A 14,077-nucleotide genomic window follows, 5' to 3' on the forward strand; every position below is an offset into this window, starting at 1 on the left:
TGTAGTTCATCATTGCTGTTATGTTTCCATGTTATCTTCGTTGCCTTTGTTAGTTACTACGTTTTAAATTCATTCAATTGGTTGCTTAACGTAAAATAAAAAAATATTGTATCAAAATAAATAGGAATTCACCTATAAATAACGCAAAAATAATAAATAAGAGTTTCCCCATGTTAAAAACTCCACCATTCCGCCATCTTATATATATCACTAAGGTGGTTTGAACATTAGTATTTCATTAATAGCTAAATCACATTTGATGTGTCAGTGGAAAACGGCTGTATATGGATGTTATCGAAATTTTGAAAAGTAATGCGATAGCACCATGGGATATTCCACCACTAGCTCTGGAATACTTTTAACAGATCCTTTTCGGTTTTGCGTTGTGCGAGGTGATCGAGTTCATATTTAAACTTAAGCTTGAAGTCGATACATAAAGTGAAAACAAAATAATTTGCTCTTCAAAAGCAAGGTAAGTAGGAAGAGACTATCCTAGTGATATGCAAATAGTTTTCATTTTGCGACTTAAAAAATAAGCTCCTTTAAACTTGTCTAAATTGACTCAAAAAGTTTTTTCTTTTCCTTTTCCAAATTTTAAAGCCGCAACACTAAAACCAATTGAAAACTTATTGCATATCATATTATTGCACATATAATTTTTAATTCTTCTATTCTGAAAACCATTGCATTTGAATGTTAATGTTACACCCATTTTCGTTTTACAATTTTCGCTTACTTTTATTAAGCTCCTTTTGACTTCATTCGTCCATTTTCGGTTGTTTTTAGAGTTGTCGAAGCACCTTTTTGTACTTGCCACGGATTTTTCTGCTTATTTGACTGTAGCAATTAAAGAGCTTGGCAACCCTGGAACATGAATTTCTAATTTCGTTTCCTCTTTTCGTTCTATTCTAACGGGATCTTATAAGGTCCAATATAAAATAGAAATCGGAGCGTAAAAAGTTGATTCATTTTTCAATAAGAAAATAAGTTAAAAGTAAAAATTGGACAATTTTTTAGTTTGTGGGATCATCTTTGTTTCTTATGCGTTTTTTGATTTACGCTTTGAGAAGTTATATTCGGCTTTTTAATTTTGTGTTATCTCCCATTATATGCTTTTTCGCATATTTGCTTGCTTTTCTGTTCTGTCTATTATACTATTATATTTTGATGTGTCGTTCGCCTTGCGTTTGTGTGCAACTTTGTTTTAGGTTTTCCTATTCGTCTTTTTCATTTTGAGTTCTTTCCCATTTTTTGCTTTTTCGCATATCTGCTTGTTTTTCTGTTCTGCCTATTATATTTTGATAGGTCGTTCGCCTTGCGTTTGTGTGCAACTTTGTTTTAGGTGTTTGCCAATTTGTAACACTTTACCGTTCAAATTATAAGAACAAGCACAACCCACAATTCATTCATTGTAGGTTTTCCTGAATAAAATTGAACACCGCATTTTCGATTTGTTTAGGTTTCGTTTCTTTCCCCCATTTTTCCGTCGCCAACAACCATTCGCTATTTGATCTTTTATGTGTAACTCCTCGAATTACAACTCGGTCTTTAATGGATTTTTCATTCTTTTTTGCCCAAAAATTCTCAAAACTGACATCAAGTGTTTTTTTTTTTTTTTTGTTTCTTTATTTTTATCAAATAAATGTTCTTGTTTTATGATTAAACGAGTTGCTCAACATTTGTTGAATGGTTTCTTTGGGTCAAAATACAATACAATATTTCAAAAAATGTCGTATATTGTTTTCATCTACGTTTTCCTCCATATTCTTCATTTGCTCTATCATTTCTTTGCTTTGTGTTTTTGTTTCGCCGTCATAAAATTGATTTTACCATGTATGTACGAATATATATCTCATATAATTTACATAGTTTCCAGTTTATTATAGGCAAACGATTTTACAGGGATCTTCAAATTAGCGTTTTCGGGAGTGGTTCTCTCATATGACTCGAAATGGATTTCTTTGAAAGCTTCCCTCCAACTATAATCTACTTATTAAAGGTTTCTAATTTGCTCCAATAGTTAATCAATATTTTTTGTTTTTATTTCTTTAATAATGCTTAAATTAATATTGTTTTGTTTTTGTATTTCAGTGTGTGTGTGTGTGTTCAGTTAGGTATTTATAATTAAAAGTAGTATATATGATGCATAGTCCGCTGTTTAATTATTAAATTTAAATGTTTAATCATAGAATTTGCATCCAAGAAACACAGTTACAAAGGTTTTAACACTTACTATTCTTTCGGTTTTGGGTTTCTTTCACGAACTACTGATTTTCATATTTCTCCATTTTGTTTTTCTTTATTTTAAATAAAAGTTAACATAGTAAAAATAATAAAACGTACATTTCGCTACGAAAATGTGATTCGTAATTGAACAAAAAAATTTATGAGTAATGAAAATGCTTTTACTGTTCTCTCGATGAAAACAAACTATTGTAATAGTGTATTTTGCTTCTTTTCAAAGAAGAATTTATCAGGCCGTGATGTTGAATATTATATATTTTATCTTTAGTTTATTTTATTCGCCTTGTTCACTGGTTAGCGACTGTAATTCGTTTTCATTAGGTAGGATGATTTTTTGATTAAGTGAGTGGTAATAACATACAAAAAAACAAATTCACATCATGTTTTTGTTGATGCAATAAAACAATTTCCATGACCGCCCCTGCCGTTTTAGAAAAAATCTCGAAACAAATCTCGTATCGTGAACAGTTACTAGATATAAAATCCATAATGAGGATGACTTAGCCTGACACTGACTAGTTTACACGAGGTCACTTGCTTGATCGCGATTTTATCGTGTAAAATCTGATTAGTTTGGCCACGTATAAACTAAAATTGCTTTTCGTGTGTTCTCTTTTCATATATTTTTAAACATATGTTTAATTTATTATCCGTTTTTTTTGCTTAGCTTGTTGGTTGGTATTTTTGTTGCTTTTGGCTTATATGGCGGCTACAATTGTTTCGTAATTTCCCCATTTTTCTTTTAGTTTTTAAAAAGTTTGTTGTCTGTGATATACGTAATTTATATGTTTTCATTTTGGTAACTTGCTGCTTTCATTCTCCATCGTCAGTCACCAAAACTGCAATTTGAGGAACTACTCCTGCCCAAAACAATCGATTTAAGCCAGAGTGGGGAACTGACGCTCATCGTTGACCTTGGGAGCGGTGTTCTGTTGTCGCTCAAAACGCTTATTTGGCCCTGGACCGCTGTTCTGATTGTTGTTCTGGTTGTTTCCCGGACCACGACGATCGATGGGTGGCCTCTGATTTTGAGCGGATGAAGCGCCGCCCTCGTTATTATGCTGTTGCCCATCCCGTGGGCCACGGTTTCCACCCTCACGGTTGTCTCGGCCGCCCTCACGGTTGCCGCCATCGCGGTTGCCACCCTCGCTGCGTGGTCCGCCTCCAAATCCACCGGGTCTGGGGCCTCCACGTCCACCGCGTCCCCCGAAACCGCCTGGTCCGCCACGACGACCATCGTTGAAATTGAACTGAATGTCCAGGACGCGCTGCTGCCTGCCCACACGCTGTGGATAAAGGGCAGGATCGTACTCGAGCTCCTCTTCGCTGTCGTTCTCCTTCTTCTTGTTGCTAGTTAGGACGACCATTTTCTTCCATTGTGTGGTGTCCTCACCTGCGGTAAATATTGATTGTAGATTATTTTCTAGTTAATAGGCGATTTAGTTCACTATTATTAAGCCAAGATCTGTTTGAAGTCTAAGGAGTTTTCTCTGATTATCACCTTTGATACTATATAAACGGATTTTAGCTCAATATGATTCGTAACTTTGGTTGTTGGTTTGTCGAAAAGGTTTCTTCTTTGCTTGACGGAATTCAAATGAACTATAAAAAATTATGCATTGTACACGCACCTTCTCCAGCCTTGCGGATGTTAAAGGTTGGCTTGATGCGCTGTCCTTGCTGTGCCTTCCACTCGTCCAAGGTCAGCTCTTTGGCCTCCTCCTCGGCGGTGGCCTGCTCGGTTTGTGGTTCAGTGCCAGATTCATCGGCCTTGGCGCCGCCCTCTGCATTGGTCACATTGGTTTCGCTTTCGTTCTTGTTCACATCATCAATAGCCTCTTTGACCGATCCCCAGTTGTGGGAGCCAGCTCCATCGCGTTTGTCAATTGACTTCACACCTGTGCATAAAGTTTTAAATATTAATAATGATTTATGTCTGCTTGATTTCAGAAACGTCACGAAAAGGAAAAACAGCTTCTAAATTTGCAAAGCTATAGTGCAACTTGCCTGCAAGCCCTTAAGTAAGTTTATGCTTAATTTATTAACTGAATACTTTTATTATTAGCCAAATAATTGTCTATTCTATCAGTAGGAACTAATTAGGTCAATTGAAATCTAACCACGATAGGACTTTTCACTGCCCTCGCTCGCATAGTGACAGATAAGCCGATAGTAGCAGCCCCCGTTCACTGTAATCAGATTCAGCGGGGGAACTATTCCAACCCCGTTTCCCCCCAATGAATATGCCTGCAAAGGCCTCCTACGAGCACTTGCGTTAGTCGGGAATGCCGCCAAAAAGATGGGCGAACTATTTTTAAAACATTTTCTCTTTCGATTTGTGCTTCTTGTTTCTGTTGCTGCCGCCGCTGTGATTATAATTTTGGATATTCCAAAAACGAAGCAGTCGGTGGAAAACGCGAGGAAATAGATTTCATTCAATGGAAAGAAGTGTGATGTAGCTTGTTGAATGTTCTGTCCGACCATTAGTATTGATTTGAGTCACTTATCCCCCACGTGAGTGGGAGATTTGCCTGCCTCGTTTGACCATTGCCCATAAGTTCATCGGGATTTTGTGTGCCACAATTGGTTTACACCGTTCTCCCGCTCTTTTCGTGAATTTGCTTGGCATAAACAATATCTATTGGAACTGTGTAAATGTTGCTATACATTAAATAAACTTACAATCAACCAAAATCAGTCTGCTCAGAGTTATAAATATTAATGCAATATGTTCCATTATGCTTTGAAATAAAAAAGTTAGAAATCTTATTACTGCATCAATTGATACAAATTTCACATAGTTTATTAAAAGGAATGTCATTTCAAACACCAAACGAATTCCAGTTTCTTTCTTTTAAATATTTGTTGGATACACAGAAGATTGGAATCATTTTTGCTTGAAGGCGACTAATAATTTCCCATGACTATAAACATGGTAATTGGCTACGTGTAAACTGTGGATGGAATGTGTTTTTCCTGCGTTGCCTGCTGAGTTTGATTTTCTGGTTGTCATGGAGTGTTGTTTTTGGTATATTTGTTAATTTTTTCGTATGGGTGGGCGGGCGCGCTCATTTTGTGGTTATGTCTACCGTGCCCCTAATGGTTCAACTTTAGTTTCGATCTGATCAACAGAAACATTCTAACTATTCATATGCGAATAATGGAAGGAATTAGGAAACTCCCTAAATCCCCCATCTTCTCGAACAAGCAAGTATGTATGTACTCGTCTGTGAAGTCTTGATGTAATCTACACTGTATCTACTTGACTTGACCAAACCCATTTGGTACCCCTTAATGCCTTAATGAAATGACCACACACTCACCAGTTCTATCGGAACCCGACTGACGGTCGAACTCGCGCTTCCTGTTCTGGCCATCGTAGTTGCGGTTCTGACGCTGGGGACGATCTCCGCCAGCACCTGGGCCTCCACCTGGTCCGCGGTAAGGTCGCGACTGCTGGCCATCGGGTGCTCCGCCGTTTTCGCGGACATTGCGGCGATTGTTGCGCTGCTCACGAGTCTCGGCATTGCCATTCTGTTGACGGAAGTTTACGCTGCGCTGCTGCTGGCCACCTTGTCCTTGACCCTGTCCTTGACCGCTGCCAAATTCACGTGTCCGGTTGGCGCCACCTCCTTGCCGTGGAGCACCCTGTTGTTTGTTGTTGCTGCTGGCGTTATTGTTGTACTGCTGTTTGTTGTCGGCCGATGGAGTGAACTTCTTGCCATCGGTTTTGTTTAAAGCATTATTGGGCTTGTTCTCCTTTTCGGCCTGATTGGGTTTCTTGGCATTGGGTCCACCGATATTGGATCCTGCGTTCGCCTTGTTATTGCCGTTGGCCACCTTGTTGGCGGTCGTTTTGGTGGCCGCTGCAGCAGCAGCTGACGGCTGCTTCTTCTTGCCAGCTGCTGCTGCGGCAGCAGCGGCCGTCGGCGCCACAAGATTATCTAATGGATCGCTGACATCGTCGTCCATGAACAAAAGTTCATAACGATTTTTACCGGCGCTGTCCATGATTTTGTGGGTGTGTGTGCTTTTCGTTGCTAGCTGGCTGCCGCTTTAATTGCCTTTTTCTCTGTAAAAAGAAATATTTACACACAGTTTTAGTGGGAATTGATTGATTTCCCTTTTTCGCCCGCCGTCTCTCTCACACCCTGCGAGATTCGATAGGATTTCTTTTTCGTGTCACAAACTATGGTCTAATATGGCACATATTCGCTGGCTTTTGTGGTTTACGACGTTAACACTTCGACTAACGTAAATTTTCTCAATTTATTTAGGACCTTCGGGTGGATTTTTCTTACTTTTATGCTGGCTGTTTGGTGGCTGCTGCTCTCTAACCTTAATTTTCAGTGTTTCTTCTTCGCCTCGCTGCTAGTATTACCTACACACACTGCCTCACGCGATTCCACACGCACATGGGCCGAATCACGCACACAACCAGCACGAACAGAGCGCCCACATGTGTTCTTGGTATACACAGAAAAACAGAAACTCACGTTTTTCAACGCGTTTCGCGGCGAATGGCGCAAATCGATTCGAATGGCAGCTGTGTTTAGCGGGCTTTCTATTTGGCGCGCACTTTTTAGTTTAAACTGCAAGCCATGGTATTAGCTGGAGAATATGTGAAAAATGGAGCAAATTATATAAATTGATATAAAATGTGGGAGCATATATATCGTAAGAATTCAAAATTCAATACTTTAGAAATGACCGGATTAAGTAATTGCTTTAATACTTATAAAGAAATATTTTTTTTTTGTTTCAGCCAAATTTTAAAAAAAGAAAACATCAACATGTCTGACTGGGAAGATGAGGTTGTTGAGGTTGTTATTGCTCCGTACAAAGAATATATGCCTACTAATACCATCTATTTTAGCCCTTTGTTGATACTAACGGCGCCCGCGGTGGAGATTGGAGCGATGATGAGAACAAGGGCAAAAGCTTCAGCGGCGGTGCTGAAGATGGCGGTGCTGGAGGCGGCGGCGATGGTGGAGGCGGCGGCTACCAAGGACGAAATCCAAATGGGTTCGGAAGGGGGTTCAAAAGGGGCGACGCAGGCAGGGGAGAAGAAACTGGAGGTTATCGAGGAGGAAATCGAGATGATGATGCAGGGAGATTCCGCGAAGGAGAGGGAGACTTTCGCGGTGGACGTCGCGAAGGAAAAGTCGGCTTCCGCGGTGCAGAAGGCGGCTTCCGCGGTGGACGTCGCGAAGAAGAAGGCAGCTTCCGCGGTGGACGTCGCGAAGAAAAAGGCGGCTTCCGCGGTGAAGAAGGCGGCCTCCGCAGTGAAGAAGGCGGCTTCCGCGGTGGACGTCGCGAAGAAGAAGGTGGCTTCCGCGGTGAAGAAGGCGGCTTCCGCGGTGGACGTCGCGAAGAAGAAGGCGGCTTCCGCGGTGAAGAAGGCGGCTTCCGCGGTGGACGTCGCGAAGAAGAAGGCGGCTTCCGCGGTGAAGAAGGCGGCTTCCGCGGTGAAGAAGGCGGCTTCCGCGGTGAAGAAGGCGGCTTCCGCGGTGGACGTCGCGTAGAAGAAGGCGGCTTCCGCGGTGAAGAAGGCGGCTTCCGCGGTGGACGTCGCGAAGAAGAAGGTGGCTTCCGCGGTGAAGAAGGCGGCTCCCGCGGTGGAAAAGGGGGCTTCCGCGGTGGACGTCGCGAAGAAGAAGGTGGCTTCCGCGGTGAAGAAGGCGGCTTCCGCGGTGGACGTCGCGAAGAAGAAGGTGGCTTCCGCGGTGAAGAAGGCGGCTTCCGCGGTGGACGTCACGAAGAAGAAGGCGGCTTCCGCGGTGGACGTCGCGAAGAAGAAGGTGGCTCCCGCGGTGGAAAAGGGAGCTTCCGCGGTGGACGTCGCGAAGAAGAAGGCGGCTTCCGCGGTGAAGAAGGCGGCTTCCGCGGTGAAGAAGGCGGTTTCCGCGGTGGAAAAGGCGGCTGCCGCGGTGGACGTCGCGAAGAAGAAGGCGGCTTCCGCGGTGAAGAAGGCGGCTTCGGCGGTGGACGTCGCGAAGAAGAAGGCGGCTCCCGCGGTGAAGAAGGCGGTTTCCGCGGTGGACGTCGCGAAGAAGAAGGCGGCTTCTGCGGTGAAGGTGGCGGCTTCCGAGGTCGGCGGTACGAAAACGAGGATGGTGAGTAAACCTTTTTGCCGAAACGTTAAATTTTGGGTTATGGTAATTTGAGTTGTTCCTGCTGATTTCCATGTGTGTGCTTTGTTTTGTCAAGTAGTTTGTTTTCTTTCGTTTTGTGTATGCATATTTGCCCAATTTGTGGGAAATTGGCCATCAACTAGCTACGGAACTGCCGCCGATCCCATCGAGCTGCGATAAGGATGAGGTGGGCGCATTCATCGATCAGCTGGACCTGAGCAAGTACACGACCAGCCTAGCATTGATTCGGAAATTACGTGACTATTTGCTGACTGCATTTAAGGCTTTGGTGAACCAAGCATGGGCTTCTGTCGTGAAATTAACTCAAGAAAAGCGTGTCCAAAAGGCACATCAGATACGGGAAACAACAGATATGATGAATCGCCTTATGGAGGACATGGGCCGATTGATTTGTGAGGGCGAACATGAGGAAGCGAATGGGATTGGACAGTTTCAAAACATTGGTGCGGATTGCAGAGCTGATTTGTCGCAATGGAGGAATTTGCAGCAAATTGTGGTGCCGCAACCTTCGGAGATCAAAAATGGACAAACAAACAGGACAAGCGGTACTGAGGACGCTCGATCAGGAGGTTTAACCAATGGCGATGACTTAACCGAAATACAAAGCGCCGCATACGCCGTGTATCATCAGGTTTTTGATCGAGGTTACCAAACCGGTCGACGGCTGTATGATGATAATCAAGGAGCATTGAGAGAAGATTCCATTCCAACAGAAGACCGAGAACACCCAGAAAATAATCAAGTGGATGGATCAACATATGGAGTGACTAGATTTCTGCACTGGCTAAGTGAAAACTTTGTCACTCGGCATGAAATAAGGGCAGTACGTTTTGGCAGTCCGCAAATGGTTTTTCAATCGTATGCCTGGCCAGAATCTCCGAAGCAGCACATTTCGACGGTCCATCAAAAAGGCATATTTTATTCTCAGCCCTTAATTAGGACACGCATAAAATCCACTGTTGCGAGCGAGCCAAACAATTCGAGTAGTGGTCAGCTCAGCAGTATGGTAAACTTGGCACGACATCAGCGGTCGCAAAATCAGGAAACGCCAGATGGAGTTTACGTTAGCCGCTACAATGCAACTGGAGATGAGGAGACTCCCTGCTCCGCAACTGTAGTCCCGGGCAGAGTAGTGGCTCTGCGTGCTTCGAGCACCCCAAATGAACATAGGAGCGATCCAGGGTACTTAAACCAACTAACTAGTACTACGCTTTTCTTTCTTACCATCTATGGATACTTTTTATTCCCTTTTTCCAACAAGCGGTTGTGTAGAAAAGAGCAGATTTCGAACATTTAAAGATAACATAAAAAAAAAACACCAAATTTAGCCAGACACCGAAAAAATTTATAGGAAATTTGATTTGACAAGAACCTTAATGCAGTATAAATTTAGCTTACTTTTCTATATGTATTTCCCATCTCTTCACTTACTTTCGTTTCCTTCTCTATGACCTAAATGCATACATAAGCTAAGTAATGTCCGTTTCACAGCTTGTCTTTTATACCCAATTTGACTTACGAAGATGGGACCATGTCATCATTGGCAACAGGCGGCGCTGCATCGACACCGTTGGCTCCATCACTGCCAGGAGAGCATTCATTGGGGTTAGAAATGGATAGCGGCACTGTGGTGCTACCAGCTGATGTGGATGAAACCCGTTTAGTCGGACATCCAGGATCAACAGTGGTGCGTTCTCGGCTTGGAGGCGCTCCAGCATCAACCCCTTTACTATCATTCCGACCTAGACTGCCGGTCATTGACGAAGAGCATCATCTACGCTTTACCAGGGTGTCACGCGAGCTGCAGATGAGTATTGGTTTCCCGCCGGAAGAGACTACACTAAGCCAGCAACGTGAGTGGGGCTCGATTTTCCGTCCACGTGATGAAATGGTTAACTATGCCGAAGGTCCACCTCCTCGCCAAACACACACGGCTCGTCGTCGCTTGCGTACACGCAGACGACGTCATCGTATCGCATCAGCAGCCAGTCCGCCACTAACGCCGGAAAGAATTGTTCGTCGTGAGGAAGCCTTCCAAAGCAGCCGACATATTGCAGCCACTTTTATGTCCAGCTTGCTACAAAGCGCAGCTGGAGAAGTGGCGTCTTCAGGTCTGGCAATAACCCGTTCAGTGGAAGAGATAACGACATCAATCCATATCACACGAAATGCACTACAGGAGGAGGCACCACCGACCACAGAAGCAATCACCTCCCTAGAAGTTGCCCAGGCAACAAGATATTCGGATTCTGGGGCTTGTATGCAATCTGCAGCGTTCTCTCAAGATCTTCCTGTAGTAGCTCCTTTGGAGATATCCGGAAATGCATCAATTGACCAAGCATCGTTTGATCAAGCTTTGGCCATATTACCTCCCATAAATTCCACTCCAATAGGTCAGCATCCAATTGCTGGGTTTGGACCTAAAACCGAAATTGAAATGAAACCCCAAATAATGAACATCTCTAATATGATGAATGCTTCGGTTCCACCTATGCCAATGGAAGTCGACGAAGTTCCACTGGAGGTATCAAACACTTTGGCCAATATGAGCGATCATGCTTATGTGACTGATATACAGATACTACCGTCGTTGCAACTCAATTCTTTGAATATTGTTAGCACAGATACTACCAAGAATGCAGTAAATCTCGCCCCATCGACATCAACAAATGATTTGCAAACGCCAAGTGACCGCAGAACATCAATGCAAAACCAATTGTATCGAGTGTCCATGAACGACTTGGCATATATTTCACAACACGCTAATGTGGTTCGCCTGATGGTGGATCGTCAAGAGGAACTAGGGGCACAGGTTAGCTCCCTGGGGCCTTTTAAGGAAAATAGCCAAGGCTCGCTACATTTTAGTACTATGCCCGCTGTTAAAGTCTACGATCCACGCATCATTCAGAACATTCAGAAGGATAAGATGAGAGTAGTTCATGGGCTCTTCGGTGCTCTTATCAGGCAGTCCCAGGTTGATATGCACAATGCGCCATTCATTCGCAATCGCAAAGATGCGTTGATGGCATATCGCTTTTTACTTGAGCTTAAGACTGCAAATATAATAAGTCTTAGCTCGGATGGTAGATTCTTCGGGCTGCTGTAATCAAATAAGAAGCATTTTGAATTTTAAAAATAATAAAATAAATAATTAAATTAAGTTGAACGTGGTGGTATTGGAAGCATCGCCATTTCTTATTTTTCGTTGACATTAACTCATTGTATTGTCCGTGATTAGCTGATTAATTGGTCCAGAAACAATATTAAAATAAAATACACAATTTAAAAACTAATTTTGGCTTTGGTTATGAATTTTTATGAACTGTATTTCGTCTGATAAAATTGAAGTGAATAAAATTGTTATAAAAATTACAAGTTTATTAAAATCAAATATTTTCTAGGTGATGAACGTCGTGGAAGACGCGAAGGCTTTAATCAGGAGCCACGCGGCGAACGTAACGAAAGAGGAGAGGCTGGTTTTGAGAGGCGCCGTCGCAATGAAGACGATATTAACAACAACAACGATATCGTCGAAGACGTCCAGAAAAAGCGAGAATTTTACATTCCGCCCGCGCCGTCTAACGACGAAACAGAGATCTTTAGCAGTGGCATTGCTTCCGGCATAAATTTCTCCAAATATGACAACATACCGGTTAAGGTAACAAAATGCAATTTATGTTAAAAGATCTTCAATCGGTATGTATCACATTCATCTTTAGGTGACCGGCAACGACGTTCCAGCAGGAATAAAAAACTTTACGAGTGCTGATTTGAGGGACATTATTGTGGAAAATGTCAAGAAATCTGGATACAAGGTACCGACGCCAATACAAAAGCGTGCTATACCTGTAATTACCGCTGGCCGTGATTTAATGGCTTGCGCACAGACTGGCTCAGGAAAAACTGCTAGTTTTTTGTTGCCAATTATCAGCAAATTGTTAGATGATCCTCAAGATCTGGAGTTTGGAAGACCGCAGGCAGTGATTGTATCCCCAACTAGAGAGCTGGCAATTCAGATCTTTGACGAGGCGAGGAAGTTTGCTTTCGAGTCATATCTAAAGATCGGCATTGTTTACGGAGGCACCTCGTTCAGACATCAAAACGATTGCATTACCAAAGGCTCTCACGTATTGATCGCCACTCTGGGACGACTTCTGGATTTCGTGGATCGGGCTTTTGTCACGTTTGAAGACACTCGATTCGTTGTGCTGGATGAGGCCGATCGCATGCTAGATATGGGCTTCTCTGAAGGCATGCGAAAACTCATGACGCATGTAACTATGCGTCCACAACATCAGACATTGATGTTTTCCGCCACGTTCCCCGAAGATATACAACGATTGGCTGGCGAGTTTCTGAACAATTACGTGTTCGTGGCCATTGGCATGGTGGGCGGAGCTTGCTCTGATGTGAAGCAGACCATTTACGAAGTCAGTAAGTTCAACAAGCGAGCCAAGCTAATGGTAAGTGCACCTAAAAATTAAGGCTTAACATTAATTTGTTATATTCGCTTTAGGAAATCCTTCGCGAGGATGCAGATGGCACCATTGTGTTTGTGGAGACAAAGCGAGGCGCCGACTTTTTAGCTTCCTACCTGTCAGAAACGGAGTTTCCGACTACCTCCATTCATGGCGATCGTCTCCAGAGTCAACGCGAGCAGGCCTTGCGTGATTTCAAGAACGGCTCCATGAAAGTTCTCATAGCCACTTCAGTGGCTTCACGCGGACTTGGTAAGTTAGGACGCTCACACGTTCCTGAATCAAATTTCATTAAGTTATTTTTTCATCTTGCTAGATATTAAAAACATCAAGCATGTGATCAACTATGACATGCCCAAAAGTATCGATGACTACGTACATCGCATTGGACGTACAGGTCGTGTAGGCAACAATGGACGTGCCACAACCTTCTTTGATCCTGACCAGGACAGAGTTATTGCTGCGGACTTGATAAAAATCTTGGACGGAGCTGGCCAGACTGTTCCGGAGTTTCTACGCAACTTGGGTGCGTGCGATGGTGGGGGTTATTCCACTCAAGATTTCGGTGGCGTGGATGTGCGTGGCAGGGTGAGTAAACTGGAAACACTTCTTTGGTTTTGCACTTCCATCTTGCCTAATTCTTCCTTTTTTTATGCAGGGAAATTACGTGAACGATGCCACCAATGTCGAGGCAGACGAGGACTGGGAATAGTCCAAAACCGCTTATAATTAAATGTTATCTAATAATTAATGTAATTAGGCGATATATAACCCTATATAATAGCCTATTAAAATGCATATTTCGAATATGCAAGCTTTAGAACAAGCCATTCAATTTTCTATTTTTAATTTCCTTTTAAGACGAAAAAAAATGTTTTAGATCTAATTTGCTGTAAATCAAGTCCTCATTCGATTTCTTTCAAGTAATTTGTATGTATTGCTTTTAATAATTAGCGGTTGCTGGTAATTTGCAAAACTTAACAGAAACGTGTAATTTGATCCCAACTAATACCGTGTACTACCATGTGTTTGGTTTTAAGTACTCATCCTTCGTGTTTCGTTGTTTGTTGTTTGTTGTTTGCCTTGCTGTCCACTTGGCTCTTGCGCTCTCTCTCTCGCTCTCCGTTGAAGCCGGCTTTTTGAATGCATGCCTCGCCCTGCTCGTGCCCAATTCCCCCCCCGAAAAGCATACCGACCAGC

The 14,077-nt window shown here is 43.0% G+C and overlaps 2 protein-coding genes across 12 annotated transcripts; one reads left to right on the forward strand and one right to left on the reverse strand.

Moving 5' to 3' along the window:
• The first annotated feature begins 351 nt into the window (after positions 1 to 351).
• Positions 352 to 13,703, forward strand: LOC117135723 (sister chromatid cohesion protein solo). Of its 11 annotated transcripts, none has more exons than XM_033296241.1 (9): positions 362 to 472; positions 4,195 to 4,265; positions 7,010 to 7,067; positions 7,121 to 8,360; positions 11,801 to 12,057; positions 12,119 to 12,862; positions 12,916 to 13,129; positions 13,194 to 13,465; positions 13,536 to 13,703. In XM_033296241.1, the coding sequence occupies exons 3-9, from the start codon at positions 7,038 to 7,040 to the stop codon at positions 13,587 to 13,589; spliced, it is 2,811 nt and encodes a 936-aa protein (XP_033152132.1). In that variant the 5' UTR covers positions 362 to 472; positions 4,195 to 4,265; positions 7,010 to 7,037; the 3' UTR covers positions 13,590 to 13,703. The 11 variants fall into 11 exon arrangements, with proteins under 11 accessions (XP_033152123.1, XP_033152080.1, XP_033152089.1 ...); XM_033296249.1 differs by having other exon boundaries at positions 7,010 to 7,058; XM_033296232.1 differs by lacking the exons at positions 11,801 to 12,057; positions 12,119 to 12,862; positions 12,916 to 13,129; positions 13,194 to 13,465; positions 13,536 to 13,703 and adding exons at positions 8,522 to 9,581; positions 9,891 to 11,632 and having other exon boundaries at positions 352 to 472; positions 7,121 to 7,538; positions 7,797 to 8,360.
• Positions 1,861 to 6,636, reverse strand: LOC117135783 (plasminogen activator inhibitor 1 RNA-binding protein). Its single transcript, XM_033296263.1, has 4 exons — positions 6,546 to 6,636; positions 5,568 to 6,316; positions 3,876 to 4,142; positions 1,861 to 3,637 (listed from the first exon to the last, which is right to left on the reverse strand). The coding sequence occupies exons 2-4, from the start codon at positions 6,253 to 6,255 to the stop codon at positions 3,123 to 3,125; spliced, it is 1,470 nt and encodes a 489-aa protein (XP_033152154.1). The 5' UTR covers positions 6,256 to 6,316; positions 6,546 to 6,636; the 3' UTR covers positions 1,861 to 3,122.
• Positions 13,704 to 14,077: the final 374 nt, after the last annotated feature.

The sequence above is a fragment of the Drosophila mauritiana genome, chromosome 2L, assembly GCF_004382145.1.
Source record: "Drosophila mauritiana strain mau12 chromosome 2L, ASM438214v1, whole genome shotgun sequence".
Lineage (NCBI taxonomy): Eukaryota > Metazoa > Arthropoda > Insecta > Diptera > Drosophilidae > Drosophila > Drosophila mauritiana.